This window comes from Artemia sp. Qi Xiang Cuo, chromosome 20 (assembly GCF_049724085.1).
Source record: "Artemia sp. Qi Xiang Cuo chromosome 20, ASM4972408v1, whole genome shotgun sequence".
NCBI lineage: Eukaryota > Metazoa > Arthropoda > Branchiopoda > Anostraca > Artemiidae > Artemia > Artemia sp. Qi Xiang Cuo.
In genome coordinates, this window is record NC_142813.1 from 51,355,076 (window position 1) to 51,381,638 (window position 26,563).

Sequence of the window (26,563 nt, forward strand, 5' to 3'; positions counted from 1 at the left end):
CTGAGGATGATGTGTTTTGGGTGATTTCAAGTCCTTGGTCTCAATATCAGCTGCTGTGGGAATGCTAGCAGTTGTCGCTTTTACTCTTGATGGCTTGGGATTTGATACTGTTCCACCTGCTTGAACTCCTTTGACTATTAAACCTAGAATATATATTATTATATATACGAGGAAAAATTTTCTCATATGGCCGTTTTTCCACGATATGTTTACTTACAAGTCGTCAATGGCGTTATTGGGGTAACACGGTGATTGTAGTTTAGCAATCCTCCCTCATATTGTGCGATGTTGGCAGCATCGACACGGCTACAGGAGATATGACCGACAGAGAAAAGGGCTCTGGCGATGTCTTGAGCTGAATAGTACTCAGGAAGATACCTCGTTCTGCAGCACTCATAAGATAGTCGTAGAAAGGCCCCGCTGCTGCCTTGTGCAGGAGCCGGCGTTGGAAGACCTCCAAGGAAGGAAGGATCGCAGGGATCCTTCACACCAACTTCAGGGGTTTCCGGGCGATACTGTAATTCTCGGGGATAAACTCCTTGTGCCCAGGTATTGTCACATCTAAACTGTAGGAAGGCGTTATGGTTGGAATTTGCAACCAACATACCTTTTTTTTTCGACAGTTCATAGACACCGAAATAAGCAAAAGAAGGGACTGACAGAATTGAAAAATTGAAAATAAATAAAAGGAAACAAGATAATAGAAAAACAAACAAGGAAAGGATAAAACGAAAACATATAAATAAATATATACATATATATATATATATATATATATATATATATATATATATATATATATATATATATATATATATATATAAATAAAAAAAAACACAACAAAAAAAAAAAAAAAAAAAAAAAAATATATATATACATACATACAAAAAAAAAATATATATATATATATACATATATAATATATATATATATATATATATATATATATATATATATATATATATATATATATATATATATATATAATATATATATATATATATATATATATATATATATATATATATATATATATATATATATATATATATATATATATGTATATATATATAAAAATCACGTATGATATCGTTCGTCATAAATTGATTAGTCATACATACGTATTCTGTATATATATTTGTTTTGTACATATATGTACGTGTATATATATCTGTATCTATCTCCAGGGATATTATATTTCACTATTCACGTGTTCAATTATAAATAAAGTAGTAGATAATGTTTCGTGCTAGATCTACGAGAACTCAACCAATTTTCCACTTTGTTTCGTATTTCTCCAGAGCAAATAAATTAAGCGAATAAGAATAAGTGAAAAAAAAATGAGCGAATAAGAAATAATGAGAAAAGAAACCTGGCAACAGAGCAAAAAGAGCAATCTTGCTTTGAGGCTCAATGCGTTTACCCTTATCCTCAAGAGCCCTTTTTAAAACAACCGAAGAAATGAACCAGACTTTAACTATAGAGAAAATTTACCCTTAAACTTCCCAAGAGAGCTTGGCTTTACGTCCAAGAGACCTTTTTAAAACAGATGAGCAAAACAATCAAACTGCTCATATGGAGAAGATCTTTTCATTAGCAATGCAGATAACTCAAATGAGAAACGAAAAAAAAAACTAGAGATAAGCCTTTCTAAAACAACCGGTCGAATCAAACAGACTCTTACTATAGAGAAGATTTACCAGTGATAAATACATATAACTAAAACTAGTAACAACCAAACTAGAAACTATCAAATAAGAGACAGGCCTTTCTAAAACAACCCGTCGAATCAAACAGACTGTTACTATTGAGGAGATTTATTAGTACTCAATACATATAACTAAAACTAGAAACAATCAAACTACAGAAATCCTTTTTAAAACAACCAATTATACGTTCAAAACAAAGCGACTTATCGAATCGCCCATGTTCCAGAAATACTTGACTGCTATTATTTTTATTGTTTATAATATTCTAATATTGGAATACGTTTAATACAAAGCGACCTTTCGAATCATACTTGTTCCAGACCCATACTTGGCCACTACCAGTTCCATGGCTTACAATAAACCCAGACTTTACCAATATTATTTTTATGGTTTACAATATTCTAATATTGGAATACGTTCAATACAAAGCGACCTTTAGAATGGCCCATGTTCCAGATTCATACTTGGCCACTACCATTTCCATGGCTTACAATATTCTAATATTGGAATACGTTCAATACAAAGCGACCTTTCGAATCGACCATGTTCCGGACCCATACTTGGCCACTACCATTTTCATGGCTTACAATTTTCTAATATTGGAAATCGTTCAATGCAAAGCGACCTTTCGAATGGCCCATGTTCCAGACTCATACGTGGCCACTACCATTTCCATGGCTTACAGTATTCTAATATTGGAATTAGTTCAATACAAAGCGACCTTTCGAATCGACCATGTTCCAGACTCATACGTGACCACTATTATTTTTATGGTTTAAAAGATGCAAATGGTGGAATGCCTTTAATACACAGTTCCCTTTCAAAGTGCTATGTTCCAGAATCATATTTGACCACTACCATTTGAATGTTATAATACATTCAATACAGACAAATAAAATTAAAAACAACTCCTAGAGACAGACCTTTCTAAAACAACTAATGAAATTAATCAGACTGTTTCTAAGGAGAAGATTTATCAAAAAAATTTACCTTGCCTAAGAGAATTCACCCTTACTGACTTACCCTAACTTGCCAAGTGAATTTATCATTACTTTCAAAGAGCCTTTCAACAACAAACGAACTAAAATGATAATAAAAACAAGCTGGAGACACAGCACAAAGCTTTAAAAATTGGGGTTTCCATAAAGATTATGGAAAATAAGAAAATAATTAGCACCTAGTCACGGACCAGCAAAAAAAAAAAAAAAAAAATCTTTCTAAAACAACCGATCAAATCAGCCCAATTTATACTACAGACTAAAGAGATAATTTACTTTTTAAAGTCTAAAGAAAAATTGCCTATACTGTCCAGTTCGAGTCGCTTACGAACAATTTAATCCGAAGTTTTGAATAGAAAAAATTACCCAGGTTCAATATTCAAAAATTACCAAGGTAATTGCAATTGAAAAATTACCATGATTCAAAATTACTAAGGTTAACTAAAACAAGAAACAAACAAACTAAAGACAAATCTTTCTAAAACCACCAGATAAATCAACTAGACGCTCACTACAAAGGAAATTTACCCTTAAACTTGCCAAGAAAACTTGACCGTACATTCAAGAGACCTTTCTAAAACGAACAATCAACCATATAGTTGCTACAGAGAAAATTTGCCAACGCTCAATATATACAACTTAAAGTAGAAAGGAAAGAGGTAACACTAGTTTGTTCGAGAGGGAAAATGTCCTAGTTTCCAATTCAAGATCAATAGCAGAGTCCTTGTGTTCAAGGACACAAACATAAAAACGACAACAAAAAGTTACTCCACTAGAATATTTTACTTTTAACTCGCCAATTCAATTATAAATAAAATGATCAAAATTCTTCGCACGCTATATTATAAAACCAACAATTTTCTTTTCCTTTCATATATCACCAAACACAGAAGGATTTAAGGACGGCTAAAAGTAGAAAGGAAAGAGGAAACAAAAGTTTATAAAAGAGAGAAAATTCCCTAGCTTCTTTTCGTTTTGATCCAAGATCAATAACATAGCCCTCGGTTTTGAAGCCAAAAACATAAACACAGAAATTCTTCGCACCATATATTACAAAATCCCGTAATTTTTCTCTTCCTTTCATATATCACCAAAACATAGAAGAATTTAGGGACAACTAAGAGAAGGAAGGAAGGAGAAAACAAACATTTATGAAAGAGAGATAATGTCCTAGTTTGCTTTCGTATTGATCCATGATCAATAACGTAGTCCTTGGTTTTAAAGCCAGAAACATAAAAAAGAGAAATTCTTCGCACCATATATTATAAAACCCAACATTTTCCTCTTTCACATATCTTCAAAACACAGAAGGATTTAAGGACAACTAAAAGTAGGAAGAAAAAAGGAAAATGTGGGAAAATGAAATTCTTCGACCCATCGTGGTTGCAGCGGACAATCCTCGGCCAATAGTAACCCAAAATTAATTGTTTTGGAACCGAATACGATCGAAATAATAAGAAAATCATAGAATGGCCATGGCCGAAAACCCTGAACACGAAACTTACAGTTCCCTGACTTTAACAACAAGGGAAGTCACTATTTTGCGTGGGTCCTCTTTCTTTTCTCTTTTTTCTCCGCCCCTGCTAGCGGGGCACTGGACCCTCGTAGTGAGCAGTTTAAGGGCTCGATTTTAAAGAAAATTGCTATATCTAGTGTCTTTTTTGATTAACAAAACAAATTATTTGATTTAAAACAAAAACAATTTTTTGACAAAAAGTTGCATCTCCATATACAAAATGATTAATGACGTCATAATCGTAGGTTACAACCATAAAATGAAGTCATAGCAAAACTATATGTCTATTATAAAAGAATGATAGGCCAAGTCAGTGATAAAAGCTACCAAGAAAAGTTAAGAGATCTGTATATTACAAAACCTGACAATTTTCCTATTTATTTCATTCTCTTGTGTCTTAATAAAATAGGGACTATAAAGCAGAATTTAATGAGAAAACAAAACTAATAACAGGGCAAGGAGATGAAACACAGTAACGCACAAAAACTGTAATGCACAAATTACAGTAAACGCACAGTTACAGTAAAATTACAGTAACACACAAAACTGACTTGAGCAGACCAGTGTGAAGGCAACAGACTCATCTGGGCAACAAGCACTTTCCCAAGAAACTCTATAAATTCTGTTTTTTCTATGCTGGGAGAGAAAAAGGAAACAAAAGTAGGAAATAGGAAATAGAAAAAGGAAACAGAATAGGAAAAAAAGAGTTAGGGAAGAAAATTACGCATCCCAAAAAAGTAGAAAATAAGGACATTTAAGTTGAAGGGTGAATACAGCAATTCTTTGGCAATTGAAAAAAAGCAAAAAATACTACTTTTCTCAAGAAATTTTTTTGAAAAGAAGTAGTTTTCTAATTATAGTACCGGCTAATTTTCCACAGCTCAATATTGATAGCCTGAAAAGAAATAAGAAAGCAAAACATACCTAGAAGGAAAAGAGTCTTAGCTTTCTTCTTAATTGATCCAAAAAATTAGAATTTGAAAAATTGAACTGAAATTATAAATTTAAAATTTGATATGCCATCTCTGATTTCCAAATCTGCTTTTGAAAAAAATACCCTTTTTCCGGCTCCAATAGGCCGAATCAATGACGGATCACTGGACAGCTTTAGGCGCACGAGTCCCCCGCCCCCAAAAGGTCAAAATTTGCACTTACTACAGGGTCAAAAGGGCGTAAAATACTGCTGGGGAAGCCGAATTTATATGGTGCCTTTCTCCCGCAACGTTAATTCTGAACCCGCCCTTGGGCCGAACACATTTCTTTTATATTAGGCCCCTCTTGGCCCAGGGAATCAAGACTTTAAGCTTTAAACTCATTGAGGGTAAAAAATAAGTTTCTCTTCTGGGCGATTTTTGGGAAATTTTCGAACCATTTGGAAAAAAATCGTAGACCCTTTTATTAACCCTTATTTCGGAAGGGGGCCGTGCCCCTCAGCTATAAAATTTTTTCCAAAAGGAAAAAGAGTCCAATTTCTTCATCAAAAAAAAAAGAAAAGGAAAAAAAAGAGAAAAAAAAGATATACTACGCATGCTGGATATCCTTGGCTGGGTCCCAATGATGCTCAATTTATCATGAAAATTCAAATTGCTGGTATATTAAAGTCATAGGCTTCAATGAATACTCTATGGTCTAGACTCAGTTATAATTTCCGAGTGTGCATCGCTTAGGTTAGATATAAAACTCTGTTGATAATAGACAGCCCCAAGACGTAGATTTAGTAAAAAGCCTCTAAAATGCCTGCATTTTTTTAAGGCTCCATCACATATAATGGTGGATCATAGAAAATTAGGGCTGACTTAATGGCAAATTCAGAGATCTAATGCCCTTTTAATGTGACGCCCAAATAGCCATTTGCCACCAAACTAGCCAACTAGCCATTTTATCAGTACATTCGTGACAATCGTTTAGTTTTAATATGGCACGCACTTTTACTAATCTTCATTTTAAATCGATTATCCTACAACCCCCTCAAATACTCTTAGTTGAGTGCAATTTGTCCTTTGCTTAAAATTAAGCTTATCTGTAAAATTCGTTATTTTTTATTTATATAACATGAAAAAAAACAAAAAGTCCATACGCTGCCGCGGACGTTGCCACGCTTAAAGGTCATATTTGACACTTTCATACTTCTGAAAAAAATTAAAAAACTGTTTGCTCAGCTGTTCTCACGGGGAAGATCAGCAGGGCAATGTATGTTCAGTAACACTTTGATCCTCCAGGTCTACATTACCCTACTGATATTCCCTTTGAGAACAGCTTAACAAACACACTTTGGCAATTTTCCCAGATGTGTGAAATTGCAGATATGGTCTTTAGGCATAAAAGCAACAATATTTTTTTTTTATATATAAGTAAATTTGTGGTCACCAGCTTAGTTTTGCTAGTTTAAGGTGGCACTAATTTTCACCAAGGTTTATTCCATTTAAATATATTCCTTTAAAGCACGTATAAACAGCTGAATCATTTATTGATTAACCAATTCAAAACATTGTACTAACATACTAAACAGACTGCTTCAAATTTTAATAAAATAATAAAATAACTTTAATATAAAATATAATAATTTCAATATAATAATAACTAATATTCACTTAAGACTTTTTATTTAGGAACCAATTTTCAATATATTTGGAATCAAAAGAAGAAGTTTTGACAAAAAAAGAGACATTTTAAAATAGTAAAATTATGTCACGATTGTTTTTAGTCATAAAAATAAGTGTTTTCAAATTCCCGTAGCTCTGAACACTAAAAAGCAAATAAAACAAATAAATTAATATAAATTAAATAGAACATCTTAATATAAATTAATATAAATTAAATAGAACATCTTGTTTAAAAGTCAATGTAGTTTTCAGTGAAGCCAAAATGACACTAATGTTTAGAGGGGATTAAGAGAGGGGGATGTATACCGCACTTATTTTTTGCGCTTTAACTTCATTTAGGGTTTGAATTTATATTTAGTTAAATTTCTATTCAACCCTACAGTAAAAACACCTTTAAATTCTTAAGAAAAGTATGAATAAACCCTAATATATGAATGAGAACCCAAACCTTAACCTCCCTCCTCCCGGTCTTTACGTAGAAGTTTAGTTGGCTTTTTGAACTGAATAATCTAATTAATTAAAAACCAAACCAAAATGAGCACATTCAGCATGAAAATATGCAAAATGTGGTGTGTATTACACATTACTTAATACAATCCCAAGAAGCGATGTGTTCTTTCCAATGATGACTAACGTTCTTTCCACTGATTTAAAATCAGGAAGCAACTTTTTAAATTTTTGAGAGACGTGTCAATTCCCACAATCTTTCAAGAGAAATTTCAACGGCTTTACAATTCTCAAACGACTTTCAACAAACAATCTTAAATGTTTCTGCCCGAGCGGGGAAATTCGATTTTCAGTAAAGCAAAAATGGCATCCTAATCTTTAGCGGGGATTCAGAGATGAGAAGGGGCTGTACCACACTTATTTATTGTGCTTTCAAATCATTTAGAGCTTGCTTTACATTGGGTAAAATTTCTATTAAACACAACAGTAAAGATACCTTTAAACTCTTAAGACAACTACGAAGAACCATAATATATGAGTCAGAATCCATGCTTTGCCCCCCCCGTCTTTATACTGAAGTATAAGTTGGCTTTTTGAACTGAACAATCTAACTAGTAAAATAATGAAACTAAATGGGAATATTCAGCATGTAAATATACCATTTCATCCTTCGTAATATTTTTATCCGTTTTACGTTTTGCTACTTATGATTTAATTTTTGTTCGCTTAAGTTGAAATATCACTCTTTACTTAAAAAAAACAACAACTCCAAAACAAAATTGCCAAAAGGCGATGTGTATTAACATTCTTTGCACAGGTTTCAAATTAGAAAGCAATTTCCTAAATTTTGAGAGACATGTCAATTCCCACTACCTTTCAAGAGAAATTTCAACGGATTTCCATTATCCAAATGACTTTCAACAAAAGATATTAAATGTTTTTTCTCGAGAGGGGGAAATTCGATTTTCAGTAAAGAAAAATGGCACCCTAGTCTTTATCGGGATTCAGAGATAGAAAGGTACTGTGCCACACTTATTTGTTGCACTTTAAAGCCATTAAGAGTTTGACCTTGCATTTGGTGCATTAGAAGTGCATTTGAAGTTAGAAGCACAATTAGAAGTGCAATAGAAGTGCATTTGGTTGAATTTCTATTTAACACGACAATAAAAACACCCTTAAACTCTAACGAAAAGTATGAATAAACTCCAATACACGAATGACAGCCAACCGCCCTCCTAGTCTTAGCGAGGAAGTTTAAACTGCCTTTTTGAACTGAACAATCTAACTTATTAAACAACGAACCTAAATGAGCACATTCAGCAATTAAATGTACCGTAATTTACATCCTTCGTAATTTATTCGTTTTTTCGTATTTATTCGTTTTTGATTCATTTTAAGTTTCACTTCCTATATAAGTTAATTTATGCTTGCTTAAGTTTAAATATCACTCTTTACTTTCTTTCGAAACACTCAATTACTCAATACAATCGCAAAAAGGGATGGGTATTAACGTTCTTTCCACAGATTTAAAATCAGGAAGCAGTTTTCTAAACTTTGAGAGACGTAACAATTCCTACCTTTCAAGAGGAATTTGGACAGTTTTCCAATTCCCAAACGACTTTCAACATACAGCCTTAAATGCTTTTTGCCGCAGAGGGGTAAAAGTAAAAGTAAGAAATACGAAAATGAACACGACAATAATACCACGAAGACATTGAATTAAGCTAGAAGCTTTTCTAATAATTCTAAAGAGTTGACTCCATTCAAATCGAAAGTCATTCAAATATTTTAAGCAAGGCATTAAAGTATATGAATTTTAATAGGAACCAGCCCTTTCAGGATTAAGTATTTCCTCGAATTAGACGCTGTGAAGGAATTTTTAATAGAACTTAATGTTTCAATTTTTTATTTTGTTTTATCTAATTATGATTAAATGAAAAACATAAGGAAATAATAATGAAAAAATTTGTTTAAATAAAAAAAAATATATTTAATTTTATCAATTAGCTACTTTTTAATCTTGCAAATTTTAATAGAAATCAGTGCTTTCTGGATTAATCGTCTCCTTAAATTAGACACTTTAAATACATGTATATCCGCCCTTACTTCCAAGATGTACAACAGTAGGAGGAATTTAGATCATTTTTCCAAGAGATAAGGGTGGTCTTGAAGCTTTTTCGTTTAGATTCAAATTTTTAAGTTTTCCCTTGATGAAGACACTCGACGAACCTTGAGGGATTTTCAACCACCCACCTATGCCGAACTAAGGGTCATTCAGCCGTTATTTTCATTTAAGGTTAATTCAAGTGCTTAAAGTGAAGCGATAAACTACTATACATTTTAATAAGAACCATTAAATTTCCATTAATTTCCATAAATATCCATAGGAACCATTAATAGAAAATATTTCTGGATTAAATATTTCCTTTAGACACTGTAAGCCCACATCTACCTACCCTTAGGTCTAAAATGTACGACCTTTGAAGGGGAGGGGATTATATTATCTTTCCGAAAGAGAGGGGCTGTTCAGTGCCATAAAGTTTTTAAGGTCAAATTTCTTGACTGCCCCTGGCTGAAGTTCCTCAAACAACCCTTGGTGGGGGGGGGTTCTCGAAATATCCCTCTCCAACTGTATGAAATTCAGGGTCTGAGGATAGAGTGTTCAGGACTAAATTTTCCACAAGAAGCTAACCCTCGAAACATTAACATTTACACATTTGGATTAAAAACAGTATTTCTTTAAACATTGGGCATAGCTTTTTTCTAAGTGATTTTACCAAATTCCTTCTGGACTGATCTTAGTACTTTCTCGTGAATTTAGATATGAATAGACGGTTTTCATAGAAAAAGAAGATAGAACTAAAGATAAAAAAGAAACAAACTAAAATTAGAAAAAAATTTATCTTTCATTTTCTCATTTTTTCTTTGATTATTGTTCTTTGACTTTATATCTACTGTTTAGAAAAATCCACCTAATTACAAGGCTGTTGCTGCTACTAAGAAAAATTGCCAAGCTGTACGATAAATTTGGATTTTTCCAAATCAATAAATTGCTTGACAAGGCAACTAAAATTATAAAAGTAAGCAAATAACCCGCCATAAAAAGCAAGTATTGCTCAAGCGTGAACATCTGTGCGAGCTAAGAGTAAGACTTTCTGAGCTTTACGTTCATTAAGAGCAATTAAAAAGCTGCCCTCGTTCGACAAAATCAAAGAATCAGGGGTTCAGGATGAATGATTAGCTGTAATTAAAACAATTGATAGTTTAATTAATTTAATTATTTTCAATTTAGTTTAATTAATTTAATCTAATTAACTTTGTAAATTGTTTTAATTTTATTTTAAATTAAAATTGGTAACTTAACTGATAGCTTAATTGATACCTTAGTTAATACCCATTAAAGTATGTATTTATAGGCAGGTACGTTGTATCAGCATAATGTTTTTTTGCTCTAAGTAGGATTTCAGATTAATCTTGCGTTGAGGGCCCCTTAACATCTCAATGAAAAAGGTTCTTCTCTTTCTCAGTTTAAGTTGCAACTTTATGGGAGGGGAGAAAGCAGTGGAACTTTGAAGAGAATGGGGAGGGGAAGCTTGTGCAGCTGTGTTGTCCTCAGGTGGCTTGGTGCTGCGATGAGTTGTTGTTAGTAGTAGTAAATGATTATTCATGCACAAGGATACAAGAGACCGTTATTGGAAAGCTTTAAGAAAACATAACAAACCTGCTATCCCTTTTGGTGATTGTAAAGTAGGTTGAACAACCGCAACTGATTTATGAGCCACGTGGCCGTTGAGCCGTCCATGGCTTAGATTGTAACTAGTTTTAGGGAAGTTGGCATCAGCTTGAAGGCACTACCCGCTGACTGAAAATTGTGACTTCCTGATGAGAAATAGCCAGGACCCACATGGTCAGGGTAGTCTCTGCTCCCATCATCAAAGCGAAGGCCTTGCCTTAAGAAAAAATGGGCCGGAGTTATTCAAAGCTATGTCACCTGACATATGTTTGTCAGCAGTCACGTGTGAATTTTTCAGCAAACTGATGAAATAATTTTCATCCGTTTGTCAGCAAACTGATGAGAGAATTTTCAATTCTTTTACGGTTTTTATTCTCTCTCATAGTTTATTTTGTCATATTGTTGAATTTGCCAATGTCATATTGTCGATGTCATACTAGTTTGTCATATTCTCATATTTATCAAATTTAGTGCTGTACAAGAAAGAATAATAGAATTTCTACTGTTATTTCCCACATGACTGGATGATGTTGGGGGTAGCACACTGCTGGAAGAATTTTTCTTCTTTTCATATTTGTATTCTCTTTTAAGGTAAGTTTTGTCATACTGTAAAATTTGTTAATGTTAAATTATTTTTTTATATAGTCATATTGTCATATTTGTCAAATGTCGTTTCTACAAGAAAGAATAAAAGAATTTCTGTTATTTTCACTGAATATATAAACTGAAAGTGACAGACTGACGGAAGAATGTTTTATTCTCTTTGTTTCTTATTCTCTCTAATAGTATAATTTTATCATATTGTCAGTTCACCAGTATCATATTGTCTATGTTATTTTATTTGTCACATTTGTCAAATTCCATTTGTACAAAAAAAGAATAAAAATAATTTTAAACTTTATTTTCGCTGGACACATTTGGATGGTGTTGATGGGTGGCAGCAGACTGATGGAATAATGTTCTATTCTTTTTTAATCTCTTTTCTGGTTTGTTCTGTCACGAATTACTAGGGTCTTTACCAGGGGCATAATTACATCAAAAGCCTGGGGGGGGGAGGGGGGATTTGGAGCCGATTTTCCCAAATCAAGTGAAAATGACCAAGTGAAAAATAAAAAATCAGCCATACAGAATCATAAAGGCAAAGGCACACTAAAGGAAACCGATCTGTTTCTATGGAGGCTTGAATTAAGTAGGCCTATCTTAGTTTTGACAAAATTTTTGAAGACGGTAAATTTAAGCTGGGGGTAGTTGCGCCCCTACCGCATAGCAAATTACGCCCCTGGGGTTTTTGTGTTATGTCTTCTAATTATGTTTTACTATGCCGGGCTCTGTAAATTCGCTTCTCTGCTAGGACCTGGATTTTATTTTCTTATGAACATTTATTTCAGAATAAATGAGCCCAAGCTTCAAGTACCATAGACAGTGAATATAAAATCTGATAGTTTGAATTGAACAAGCATAGGCAGTCAAGACCATCCCCACGCGGGGGAGGGATGGGGCGGGGGGAGGAAACGTAACAAAAATTGATATAAACACATTTTTTATGCGTTTTTTGAGGTTTTTTTGTGTAACCCTCCCCCCGAAAAAAAATCTTTGAGTAAACCCATCCACCCCCGAAAAAAATCCTGGGTACGGCCTTGTATGCAGTTATGCAGTTTTTGGTAGCAAGCGGCGCAAAATTACAAAAAAATACGGGGGTGAAAAACAAGCAAAATATAAGCTCACAGATTTGGGGCTAAACAGATTAATAGAGTTTTGCTTTCTTTTGAACGTCTAACAGCGTTGTCAAATTTAAGTAATTAGTTTTGCCTATTTATTTTCACAGTTCAACGTGACAACACTAACGAAAATTTGGCACTGACCTAAAACCTGCTTAATTTTGAAGCAAGCAGGAGACAAAATCGTAGTTTTCAGACAAAAGGATTACAGGGGCAAAATATTTTTATTTTGATGTCCTTCGTGCTTCAAAGCACATTAAAGACAGATACAAATAGATTACCCAAGGAACATCTAACCAGCGTTGCCAACGCTTTGAAATAAACTGTGCAAGTTTTCCAACTAAATTTGTAACGAAAGAGCTTAATTTGTACCGCCCGAACAGCAGGTTAATAATTTACCGTACCAAGACGGAAATTTTCAATAAGTTAATACGAAAACAGATATCCGAGTCAGAAATGAGCAAATAAAACCAAAACGTGCTGAAAAAATTATGTTGTACCAAAATGTTTCCCAATGTGCCGAATTGTACCGGACCTCTAAATTATACCAAAAACGGTACAAATGTACCGCGTTGGCAACGCTGCACTTAACCTTTAAATTTAATATAGGCAAATCATATAGGATACGATTGTGCTTGATGGTCAACTATAGATACACTCTGTAGCGCCAATAAAGAGACTTAGTCCATAAATACCTCTCAGACTGAGGAAGGATTAGAGATTAAATTCCAGCCAAGCATCAGGCTTCATCCAGTTTTAAGGTGAAGATGGATGCTAGATAATCATCATTTTTAAGAATACAAGGTCCCTTAAGGAGACCCTAGACGGTCAATCATTTTGATCAAAAGTTTCCGTCAATCAAATGACGTTTGCTTCAATCAACCTTCAATAGACACTTCAATCTCGATCGAAGCTGATCTAACACACTGCTTTTGGTCAAAATGATTGAATAATTCAAACTTTCTATCAATTACCGTCAACACTTGACTCAAGCGTCAAACAGGTTCCTAGACGCTCAATCATGATTGAGTCAATCGATTGACGGAAGCTTTTGATCAAAATGTTTGACCGTCTAGGGCCTCCTTTACTATCAGAAAATATTTGAGGCTAAACAGGATTCCGAAAGGGGTTTAAAAAATATTATAGTAGGTAAATACAGTCTTCAGATTTATGTGGTAGTCTGTTCATTTCGCTTTTAAAAAGTTCGAATTTCTCATGTCTTGTGAATGTTAGTAGAATATTAAGGACGTTGAGAATGTTAACAAGCTTTTTTTAAACCACTATACACTTTTTGTGGTTTAGCGGCAGCCGTCTCCCGTACCTCCGCTCTTTGCGTTATAGTCTTCTAGTGTTTTGTAGCGTAAGGTTGTGTTTGAGCAGTCGTTCCTAAAACACCGAGACAAAAGCTCAAACTTTAATGTAAAGAGCAAGGGACTCAGGAAGGAGCAGCCCTCCCCTAATTACGAAACCCATTTCTGTTCGTTTTAGTTTTAATATCCTCCTTACTTGTTTTTTAACAAGGTTAAATAAAAAAACTTTTTTCACATTTAATGTCTGATTGTTTCTCTAATCATGCCAATCCAAGATAGCCTATCCATCATGCCCAGTTTATCCAAGAATTAATGGGGCTACTGCCCCCATAGAGCTTTTACAGCTTGCTTATTTAAATATATAAATCAGTACTTTTCAATTGGTTAGAAGCGTCCTAGATTGGCCGCGTAAAAATTATTAACTATCCTTATTAAGTCATTTTGAGGAAATAATAGAACCTTTTGCAATTAAATAAAAAAAAGTTTTTTTTTTCATCTGACAGGAAGGAGAAAAATTAAAATCAAAAAGAACAGAAATTATTTACGTATATGAGGGAGGGAGGTGTTTACTAAAACTTCGCTTTTTACGATGAAGTTTGACTTTTTTCCAAAAATTTAAGAATGACTCCTGAAACACAAGGGCCGTTTTATAAGAATGATAAGTTTTTTAAAAAAAATTTGTTTTTCAAATAGCTATTGAACCTTTTGACAACCAAAAAAAAATCAAATTTTACTCCATGTCGCTGGGTTTGGCATGTAATCATAGATCCGATTCCCTGATAAATCGTTCATGTATGATCATAGGCAGCGCGATAGCGCTGCCTAAGTAAAGAACGATGTGGGCACAATGTATTTTTTTTTCGTTCTCCATACCGGGCACTTCGTATCGAAGGAGTTGTCGTAGAAACTTCGAAAAGGGCTTATTCAATTTGATATTGGAGTGGCTAGTACCCTTTTTAATAGTCGAATGTGATTGAAGGGCATCTAGCCCCCCCACGCCCATCATTCTCCCGAACACATCCAATCAAAATTTTGAGATAGCCATTATGTTCAGTGTAGTTGATTTCCGGATAGAAAATAAGTTTTTGAGGAGGACACCCCCCCCCCAACCCTCGAGGCAAGGGTTTTAAGTTATGCCCTGAGGGCATATAAGGACACAATTTATCTTTTTTTTTTCTTTAGAGCAGGGTACTTCGTATCGAAGAAGTTGTCGTAGAAACTTCGAAAAGGACTCATTCGATAGAAAATTGGAATGGCTCGTGCCCTTTGTAATAGTTGAAAGTGATTGGAGGGCAACTAGCCCCCCCCCCACACCCATCATTCCCCCCCACACATCCCATTCAAATTTTGAGACAGCCATTTTGTTCAGCGTATTTGATTTCCAGATCGAAAATACGTTTTAGAGGAGGACACTCCCCCACAGCCTTTAGGGCAAGGGTTGTAAGTTATGCCCTGGGGGCATATAAGGTTTTTACAGAAGGCGTTGTCGTAGTAACTTCAAAAAAGGCTCATTCGATTGGAAATTCAAAGGGCTATTGCCCTTTTTATTAGTCGAAAGTGATTTGAGGGCAACTAGCCCCAGCCCCGCCCCCCCCCCCGAAGCCCATCATTCCCCCAAACACATCTAATCAAAATTTTGATATAGCTATTATGTTCAGCGTAGTTGATTTCCATATAGATAATAGGTTTTTGAGGAGAAAACTCCCCCAAAACCCTCGGGGCAAGGGTTTTAAGTTATGCTCTGAGGGCATATAACAACGATATTGGTACAATGTTCAGTTATTATTTTTTTCCTTTAGAGCAGGGCACTTCGTATCGAAGAAGTCGTCGTAGAAACTTTGAAAAGGGCTCATTCTATTGGAAATTGGAGTGGCTTGTGCCCTTTTTAATAGTCGAAAGTGATTGTAAGGCAACTAACACCCCTTCCACGCCCACCTTTTCCCGAAACATATCCAATCAAAATTTTTAGATAGTCAACTTGTTCAGCGTAGTTGCTTCCCAGATAGAAATTATGTTTTTGAGGAGGACACTCCCCCACAACCTTCAGGGAAAGGGTTTAAGTTATGCCCTGCGGGCATATAAGGTTTTTATAGAAGGCATTGTCGTAGAAACTTCAAAAAAGGCTCATTCGATTGGAAATTCAAAGGGCTAGTGCCCTTTTTAATAGACAAAAGTGACTGGAGGGCAACTAGCCCCCCCCCCCCACGCCCCTCATTCCCCAAAACACATCCAATTAAACTTTTGAGATGGCCATTTTTTTCAGCGTAGTTGATTTCCAGATAGACAATATGTTACTGAGGAGGACACTCCCCAACAGCCATCAGGGCAAGGGTTGTAAGTTATGCCCTGGGGGGCATATAAGGTTTTATAGAAGGTGTTGTCGTAGAAACTTCAAAAAAGACTCATTCGATTGGAAATTCAAAGGGCTAGTGCCCTATTTAATAGTCGAAAGTGATTGGAGGGCAACTAACCGCCCACATTTTCCCCAAACACATCCAATCAAAATTTTTAGATAGCCAGTTTATTCAACGTAGTTTTAAGTTCTTTAAATTAGACTTTTGAGGATGACAACCCCCTCAAACCCCTCAGGGAAAGGGTTGTAAGTTATGCCCTGGGGGCATATAAGGTCTTTATAGAACCCGTTGTCGTAGGAACTTCAAAAAGGGCTTATTCGATTAGAAATTGAAATGGCTAGTGCCCTTTTTTATAGTCGAAAGTAATTGGAAGGCAACTAACACCCATTCCACGCCCACCATTTCCCCAAACCCATCTAATCAAAATTTTGAGGTAGCCATTTTGTTCCAAGCAGTCTAAAGTTCAGGAAATTATACCTTTGAGCAGGACAATCCCCCCGAAGTCTTCAGGGCAAGGGTTAAGTTTTTATTGAAATCTTTGTCTTAGAAACTTGAAAAAGGGCTCATTCGATTGGAAATTCAAAGGTCTAGTGCCCTGTGCCCTTTTTAATAGTCGAAAGTGATTTGAGGGCAACTAACCCCCCTCTCTCGCCCACATTTTCCCCAAACACATCCAATCAAAATTTTTAGATAGCCATTTTGTTCAGCGTTGTTGATTTCCAGATAGCAATTATGTTTTTGATGAGGACACTCCCCCACAGCCCTCAAGACAAGGGTTGTAAGTTATGCCCTGGGGGCATATAAGGTTTTTATAGAAAGCGTTGTCGTAGAAACTTCAAAAAGGGCTCATTCGATCGGTAATGGAAACGGCTAGTGCCCTTTTCAATAGTCGAAAGTGATTGGAAGGCAACTTACACCCTTTCCACGCCCACCATTTCCCCAAACATATTCAATCAAAATTTTGAGACAGCCATTTTGTTCCACGCAATTTATAGTTTAGGAAATTATACCTTTGAGCAGGACATTCCTCCCATAGTCTTCAGGGCAAGGGTTATAAGTTATGCCCTGGGGGCATATAAGGTTTTTATTGAAATCTTTGTCGTAGAAACTTGAAAAAGGGCTCATTCGATTGAAAATTCAAAGGGCTAGTGCCCTTTTAATAGTCGAAAGTGATAGGAGGGCAACTAACCACCCTATCACGCCCAACACTTCTCCAAACACATACACTAAAAATTTTTAGAGAGCTATGTTTTTCAACGTCGTTGAAAATATTGGAAATCGGGTATTTAAGGATGAAAACCACTCCCCCCCCACAACCCTCAGGACATTGGCAGAAAGCTAAGCCCAGTAAGCACGTAAGGTTTTTGCTCAAAATGACGATGCAGAAACACCAAAAAGGGCCCATATTATTAAAAATTTAAATGGCTAGTGCCCTCTTCATAGTCGAAAGGTATCGGACGGGAACTAAACCCCCTCTCACGCCCAACATTTCCCCAAACACACTCAATCAAAATTTTGAGATATCCATTTTGTTCGACGTTGTCAAAAGTTCTGGAGATTAGGTCTTTTAGGATGATAACCCCCTCAGAGCCCTCAGTGCAAGGGTTGTAAGTTATACCCTGGGAACATAAAAGGTTTATACAGAAAGTTGTTGTAAAAATTTCAAAAAGGGTTTATTTGTTTGGAAATTGAAATAGCCCTTTTTAATAGTCGAAAGTGAGTGGAGAGTAATTGACCCCCTCTGACGCCCACCATTTCACCAAACATATTCAATCAATGTTGAGAGATAGCCATTGTATTCAACGTACTTGCAAGTCCCGGAAATTATGTTTTAAAGGATGACAAACTCCCCAGAGTCCCCAGAGCAAATGTTGTAAGATAAGAATCAATCAAAATGCGCTGTATATAATTCTAATTCTCAATATGGCATCTCAGCAGTATCCCAAGAACGACTGAGGGTATTATATTCAAACTTTCGGGGCTGCTTCTGCTCTTAAAATTTAACCAAATCAAAATAGCGTAAGTGTATGCAAGCTATCAAAGATAGTAAACAGATTTTTTTGCGAATGGTATCAAGTTTACTATTTCAGGTCAACTAGAGGAGGTATGAAACTTAATTAAACACTACTCCAGATTTTTAAAAGGGTTCATGTTGTTAAAAATTGCTGAAAAATTTTCTCCAGCATACAAATAGCATGCCAAACTATAAAGTCTTTAAAAAAAAAGGATAAGATTTAAACTATTATTTTCTTTTTCCCTGAAAAGACTATGTCGATATGAAACTAACGGCAATTAATTAAAAAAAGTTTTCCACGAAATAAGTTTTTCAAATAAAAGTAAAGAACTATATTAAACCAAAAATGAGCAAAAATAAAATCAAATAATCTACTAAGCGTGAAACTACCACAAATAAGCATCGATAAATAAATGAAACCCAAAACGAACAGAAATTACAATAAATAACCGAGTCAAACTCAAAACGAGCAGAAATTAAAATGAGTAGGGCTCAAAACCCCTATGCCTTCTCAAGGCCAGAACATAATTTGCACTTTACTGAAAAAATACAAATAGAATGTGCATTGTCAGTTTAATATACATATACTGATATTTGCTAATCAAAATGTTAATATTATTTGATTTATTAAAGTTATAAAAGTAAAAACATTTACATTTTTTTCATACATATGAAAGTCCCTCTTTTATATCCCTAACTATAACTTTCACAGCTGTAGTTTTTAATGAGCAGCCGCTCTCAAGAAGAAGTCCGACCAAATAGTCACATAGTCACATAATTCACATAAATCACATAATAGTCACATCTAGTCACATAATTAGGGTTGCCAACCGATGAAAAGAAATTACTAGATTTTAGTGATTCTTAGGTTGATTTAGTGATTTTCTTCAGTAATCTAGTGATTTATGTGCTGATTTAATAATTTTGTGTTCAGGCATTATAAAAAAAAGTCACTAGAAATAGTGATAAATCACTTGGGGTGGCAACCCTACATATAATATCATTTGACAATGAGTAATGTTCATATATAGGCACGATGTATGTGACACCATTTGCAGAATAAAGCACCAGACCCGTTACCCTTCCTGATTCATATAGAGTCAAAACAGCCTGAACTGACACATATACCGAAGGAGCGTCAAACTGTTAAAACATAATTTGGTACTTGTCGGTTAAACGGAACGCATTCAAGAATAACGCTGTGAAAGATCTAAAAAAAATCGGTTCCTGGATCGGTTATGATTTGCTTATTTTGAGTGAGATAACTACGATGTATGCATGTTTGTATTAAATATTTAACATATAGAGGTGGTTAGGGGTTAGGCTAGGTAGGGTCAAGTATTTTATATAATGCGTTCTGCGCGGCCTTCTTTCCATAATTGTTTGTCGTAGTTTCCATAATTTTGTTTTTAAAGTATTATATTATCATCATGTTTTGACATATTTCATTAGGATTAGCAAAATCTCTCCATGCACGAAGCTCCGAGTCTACGAAGCTATGGTACTCTCTGTCCTTGTCTATGGGCGTGAAACTTGGCCACTGAAAACAGCGGAAGCGTCTAACTTGGCCGTATTCAATCACAAATACCTGTGATATATACTAGGCATTCGCCTTTCAGACAGAGTCTCGAACGAAGAGGTCAGGAGAAGAGGTGGGGATTGCCCACTTGTCTCTGATGTTGTAAAAACGAGGCCTCTGAGGTGGTTTGGCCACATCATGCGGAGATCAGAAGACCATATTACCGTAAAATGCCTCAAATGCCTTCCACTACCAGCATGGAAAAAGAAAGCAGGATGACAAAAGAAAACATGGCTTGTGACAATCAAAGCTGATCCAGAGCCTATTGGGGGTTTCCGAAAATTTGGGCTACGCTGGGATCGTCACTGGCTTGAAATTATGCAGCATGCCACCCTCAAGCGAAATCTCTGGAAAGAAACATGTCGTCGTTTGCTGGGCGTCACGATGAGCCTGGATGCGGCTTGAAGGTGCAACAAGTACAAGTAAGTAAGTAAGCAAGATTAACTTAACTTCACTTATTGAGTGCGTTCCGTTTAACAGAGAAGTACCCATAATTTCTACCATCTTTTCACGGTTTGCTTTCAGATTCAAGGGGGCTTCAGTCAAAATTATCAAATGATCGCATGGCCCGATATAGAGCTCATTATATAATATATGGCTCCAAATGTGCTCCATATCATCCCAATCTATGACAATCCCATACTCAACAGGATACTTAATTCTCAAAATTCTCCTCTTCGCTTAAGCCTTATCACCTGCATAGGCTAAGTCTCCTGCCTGTCTGAATTTATCATTACTCCTGAATTACTCGGACGTCCAATCACAGCTGGAAACAAGCTTCTGGGCCAACATCCCAAGAAAACCCATTTTTGCAAATACCTGAATCACTTAAATATGACATCATCCCAATATAACGTCATTTTGCACACAAAGATGCAATTTTTGTCTAACATAGTACTTTATTTTAAAATTTATGCCTCGGCCATTATAAAAACGACTTACAAATAAGAAACCAAATTAAAAATATAAATAAATATCCTAGAAAACGACAGTAGGCTAAATGGACAGCAAAGAAGCGAAAAAGACAAAAGCAGATATTTCGGCAAGGACTTCCGCCAAACCGTCTTCAGTGCTAAAAAAAGAAAGAAGAAAAACTGACCTCGTCAAGTAAAATCCGAGAGCCAAAAAAAAAAAGAAAAAGAAAAAAAAATTGAATCAAACAAACAAAAAACCAAGCCAGAATAAACAAAGATTGTTTACAAATTAAATTTGAAATATCTTTTGTTATATCAAATAAAATGAAATATCAGCTTTTGTCGTTTTCGTTTCTTTTCTGTCCTCTGGATGATGTTACCCTCGTTTTCTCGATTATTTTACTAATTATATATTTTTTCCTAATATTTGCCTAAGTAGGAAGATAAACCCGTAACTATTAGCGTATCGAGAGAGAGTGGGAAATGGTGTTCAAACCCTTTCACAAAAAGTATTTATTTTTTTGTGGCCTAAATATGTTCTAAATACTATGGGAAACTTTGTTTTAACAATAGGTTTAATTTACCGGTAATTTTCATTTTTGATAAACGAAATAATGAAAGATTTCTGCACGTTTGAGATTTTCTTTTTACTAATATTGACATTGAGTGTTGTGGTTTTATTTATTTTGTTTTACTCGAGATTTGTTGCCATACCGCAGGCCAAATCCCATGTCCCTGAACAAAATTCACGATTTTATACCCCCTCCCCCCCCCCACCAAGGCAGAAGTAACGGATATGCCTCTGCCAATAAAAGACAATACAAAACTCCTTGTCAGGTATTTATTTTGTGAGACCAATAAACAGAATAAAGGAAAACTTGTCTTTTCAAGGCAGTTTGAGGCTAAGGCAACACCATGGAAACACACGAAAATTTCGTTTCCACAAGACACACTAATAAGCTTAAACCGCCTTGAAGATAAACACAAATTGTATGTTCAAACAGCAATCCATTATTGAATGTCATAAAAGGAAATCAATAACAACTAAGAAGGGAAACAGGTTACAATTTCCCATGAAAACGCTTCTGGAGAGAAGACTGACTGTTAATTTTATAGGTGTCCTTGGAATTATTGATAGATAGAAAAATAGTGAAAAAAGTTAGCAGTTAATCATCCCTCTTAGTTGTTAAGAAAAAGATAGGGTACTTGTATGATACACCCAATACCACTCAAGAAGTGGTTAGGTTAATCCTAATAAAATATATCTAAATAAGACAAAATAGGTACTTTCGCATTATCCGGGCCTCTCGGCTTAATCACTATAGAGAAGGCAATGATAAAACCCGTTTTTGACATGATAGCCGCTGTAGATTAGGCAGTGATAGCGCGGTTTGTATTGCGTATAAGATATTAAACTGTGTTTTTTTTTAATTTTAGGGGGGGAAACAGGTACGGAGGTTAGGCTAGGTTACGTATTTAATATATACAATGCTTTACCCCCACCCCACTTATGTGCAAATATATAGCCCAAATTTGTTTCTAGACTATTATATATTCATCCTATTTAATTTTATTTCATTAGCATTAACCAAAGTTGACTTTTTCGCGAGGCCCGGATAATGCGAAAGTACCCAAAAATACAATACTTTAGAACGAATTTGGGCTATAAATTTGCACATTGGGGGTGGGGGTAAAGTACAGCGCGTCTACATGCAAAATGTGTTAGTTACAATTATTCTGCATATTATGAAGTAAGAATAGTTTTCTGATTTCACACTGTGCAAATACTTAACAACCCATCCCCCACCCCCTAAGGTGCAAATATATAGCCCAAACTATATCTTTCCCATCTATTCTGTCACTTCTCTTTGTCTTTTCTCACGCTAAGGTGAAAGAAACTAGCGAAAGAAACCGGTTTACAGTGCGTCAATGCATGAACAACTTGAGCGGTAGTGGGTATATCATATAAGTACCAAAAGTAGTTTAGTAGTTATTTGGTAGTTTAAAAAAGTTGTGTTAATCTGATTAAAATAGTTGTGTTGTTAGCCAAACATAGGTACAAAACAAATTCAGAAGTTGTACCTCAAAGAATTGTGAGGAGAATTGTGCTTGCTTAGTTCTGTTAATGTCACAATATTTATGTTAATCACAGTTGTAATTGAAGTAACACGAGGGGGAATAGGATCTGCCCCTTGTGCATGCTTACGTCTAAACATTCAAACTTTAGTTTAGTAATGGCGTGTTTTTCAAGAAATACCGGTGGGGAACTGGGCCAATTTTCAGTAGATATAATTCGCAGTGAGTCCCCTTTTGCCGGGACAAGGACAGGCATATGTTAATCAATAACAGGAAGGAACGAAAGCAGATCGCGATTTCCCGTTAAAACACTCTCAAGAAAGAAAATAGCCTTCTATTTTGCGAATATCTCGAGGAAATTAGAATTTGAAAGAAAGGTAAGTCTGTAGGTAAGTAGGTAGGTAGGTAGGGAGAGACGTCACAGTTAACGGAACAGATACGTGAGAGATACCCAATCATAAAACAGTTGTTAGAATGGAATTGAGTGAAACGGGTGATCTAAAATGAATGTTAAAATTAAAATTTGGGATTTGTCAGACAGAAAAAGAGGCAGTTGAATTTTTACAGGATAAGTGGTTATTGCCGAAGGCGTTCTGTGCGAATAAAATGTAAATTATAATTTTGTTCATAAACCATTATATCCGGGTATCTGTCTCTTGTTAGGCTAGATTATGTTAAGTTAGGTATTTAATATATGGTATGCTTTAATTAACCGCTGATCCTAAAAAAAACAGAACTTTGCCCCCCACCCCCTAATGTGCAAATATACAGCCAAAATTTGTTTCTAAACTATTATATATTCATCCTATTTTATTTCATTAGCATTAACCAAACTAGCATTATATAAAAGAGTCCGTTTAATAAAAGAGTACCGAATTTAATTCACTCGTAAAAAAGTAACAGAAATACAGGACGTAATGGGCTCTAGAAATTTACGCTTGTTCGAATCCATAGCCACGCTAAAACAAAATCATATAAATTACATAAAACACTTGAACACATAATACTGTAAAACAAACTATAATAGTAATAGATTAATAATAATAATAATACTAATAGAGAGAGAATTTTCAAAGAAAAGCACAGAGCTATGATAAACCTAAGAGGAGCGGAAATAAAATCAGGTAAAATTGATTACGGAATTGCAACGTACGGTAATGCAAGCGTTTTAATTCAACGTAATTCATACGATTATGTAATTCAAGCGTAAAACGAATATAAGCAAGTATCAATAAACAAGTGACATCCAAAACGAACAGAAATTACAATAAATATTTAATTTATAAATATATAGAATAGAATTATTCTATATATTTAGAATAGATATTACGTAGAAGTATTCTACATCCTCAAAAATGTGAATCCCATTCAATTATTCTATATATTTAGAATAGATATTACGTAGAAGTATTCTACATCCTCAAAAATGTGAATCCCAAATACCTAACTTTTTTACAATGTTCAATCAATTGTTTAATCAAAAATTTTTCATTCAATGACACATTGATCCAAAAATGTTTCTTTTGCATTGCAAAACGGCAAAACGCAACATTCAAATATAGGAACATTACTTCCAATAATAATAATGATAATAAAATTGTAAACAGGCGTTAACATTACCCTTCATGTTTATTCGTCTCCCTGCAACTTTCTGGTAGCATTTAAGATCCAAGAAGAAGAGAGGGAAAGAATGGAGCCCTATCACAGCAACTCGTACAAAAATATGATTTCGTGCAAAAATAAACAAGTGACACCCAAAACGAACAGAAATTACAATAAATATTTAAGCTAAATTTTGAGCAAGCAGAAACTACCACAAACAGAAGCGGGGCTAACGACCCCTATGCCTTATAAAGACCAGAACATCACTTGCACTTTACTGAAAACGGTTCTTATTTCGAAATATGACTAACATAAACAAAGGATAAGAAAGAAAATCGTCGTATTAACCAATATTACTGAAAAGATCTAATGAATTGTATATTGATAGTTTAACATATAATGGCATTCATTCCTAAAAGTATAAGAAATTTTTATTAACATTATAAACGAGAAAACATTTAAAATGTATTTTGTTTCCGTAAAGTGCTCATAACGTTCTGGTGTTTACAAGGGACAAGGGCGTTAGCCCAGCAACTGTTTGTTGTAGTTTCTATTCGTAAAAAGTAAAACTAGTTATTTATTATAATTTCTGTTCGTTTTTGGTTTCAAAACGAACAGAAATTCGTTTTGATATTCTTTTCTAAGGGGGCAATGACATTCTTCTCTAAGGGGACAAACCCCCTTGCGTATTTTCCCTAGAAATTTGGGACACTTTCTAGCAATCGGGGCACTTTACGTTTTGGGGATTTAAGCCCAAAGGAGTCTAGGGCCAAAAAGAGAGGTTAGTTTATATGGTTTTGGGGTGTGCAATGTGATTCGTTTATATCTTTGAAGTATATCAGTGAAGTATTTTGGTAAGCCAATAACATTTTACCCTTAAATTTGATAAGCCACTCTACTGTGCAAAATGTGGAGTACTTCTGTGAGGTATTTCGGTAACCCAATAATGTTATTCTCTTAACTTCGAGTCAGAGAGGGAAACCCGGAAACCCTGCCTTCATTAAACCCTGATTGTTTCATGTGGGAAAGAGTTTGTAAAAACAGCAAAGATTAAATTCAGGAGAACCTGAATGGTTCTCCAGTGTGAAATTTTAGGCAAGTAAAAGCAGCAAAAACTTTAAAAAAACGGAAGGAAAAACATATTCTGTCTGATACCTACAAAGTGGGTATTTAAAATATCTGATTTTGTACACTGCAAATCGCAGGATAATATTTTTTAATAGAAGTCTTATTGAAAACACATTAAGTAAAATTTTGTCATCACGCAATATGATTTTTGTATATATATAAAAAAAAAAAAAAAAAAGTTACCAGGAGTCCCAATAGAAAAAAAAATGAATAATTTGCAAAAAAAAAGGCCCAGAAAACCGTGAAAACTTAACATCTAGGAGGGGGGAGGTCCATTATGTCTCCTACTTTATTTAAAAGATTTGTCACTGGAATAAATTTATTAAAAAAAAAAACAAGACAAACAAGAGAGAAAATAAATGAAATAGAACATACTTGGGCTTTATTGCCTTTGGTCGGACAGTAATATCAGCATTAAGAAGTGCACAAGTAGTTATGCCTCCCATTTCAGTCGATGGATTTGTCACCGGACTAAATTTATTCTGATTTTCTCGGGCTCTGTCTATCAAGGAGCTCACGAGTCGGGATCTTGGTGTTTGAGGCTCCCGGTCACACTGAAGATCGATTTCTGCTGGAACTATTTCTTCGCATATGACCTAAATTCAGACGCACAAATATACCTACGTGCACATTATAACCTTAAAAATTAAATAAAAATTAAAAAAAAATAAAGAAATGAATATCAAGAATTGAGTTTTTAAGGCCAACAAAATTTTGGACAAAAAAGCGAAAATTTTGGGAGGCCTCCCCTCTTCAGCGCTATCAGAAAAATTAGAAAAAAGTGTCATAAATATGGACGAGACAACTCAGATAAAACCAAACTAAAAAATAAACAAAGTGGAAAGTCAACTGCAAAAACAAA

At 34.8% G+C, this 26,563-nt stretch overlaps 1 protein-coding gene and 1 long non-coding RNA gene across 2 annotated transcripts in view; both read right to left on the bottom strand.

Moving 5' to 3' along the window:
- LOC148940336 (protein capicua homolog) overlaps window positions 1-26,563 on the bottom strand; it is a 330,670-nt gene that overhangs the window by 43,260 nt on the left and 260,847 nt on the right. Inside the window, exons 13-15 of the mRNA XM_089106141.1 lie at window positions 26,220-26,297; window positions 218-566; window positions 1-143 (exon numbers count right to left, since the gene is read on the bottom strand). Of these exons, the coding sequence (XP_088962267.1) occupies window positions 1-143; window positions 218-566; window positions 26,220-26,297 (570 nt within the window). The remainder of the gene's footprint in view (window positions 144-217; window positions 567-26,219; window positions 26,298-26,563) is intronic.
- Window positions 5-26,248, bottom strand: LOC148940337 (uncharacterized). The gene is made up of 3 exons (XR_016143449.1): window positions 26,077-26,248; window positions 10,995-11,223; window positions 5-143 (listed from the first exon to the last, which is right to left on the bottom strand). It is a non-coding gene; the product is annotated as an uncharacterized LOC148940337 (long non-coding RNA).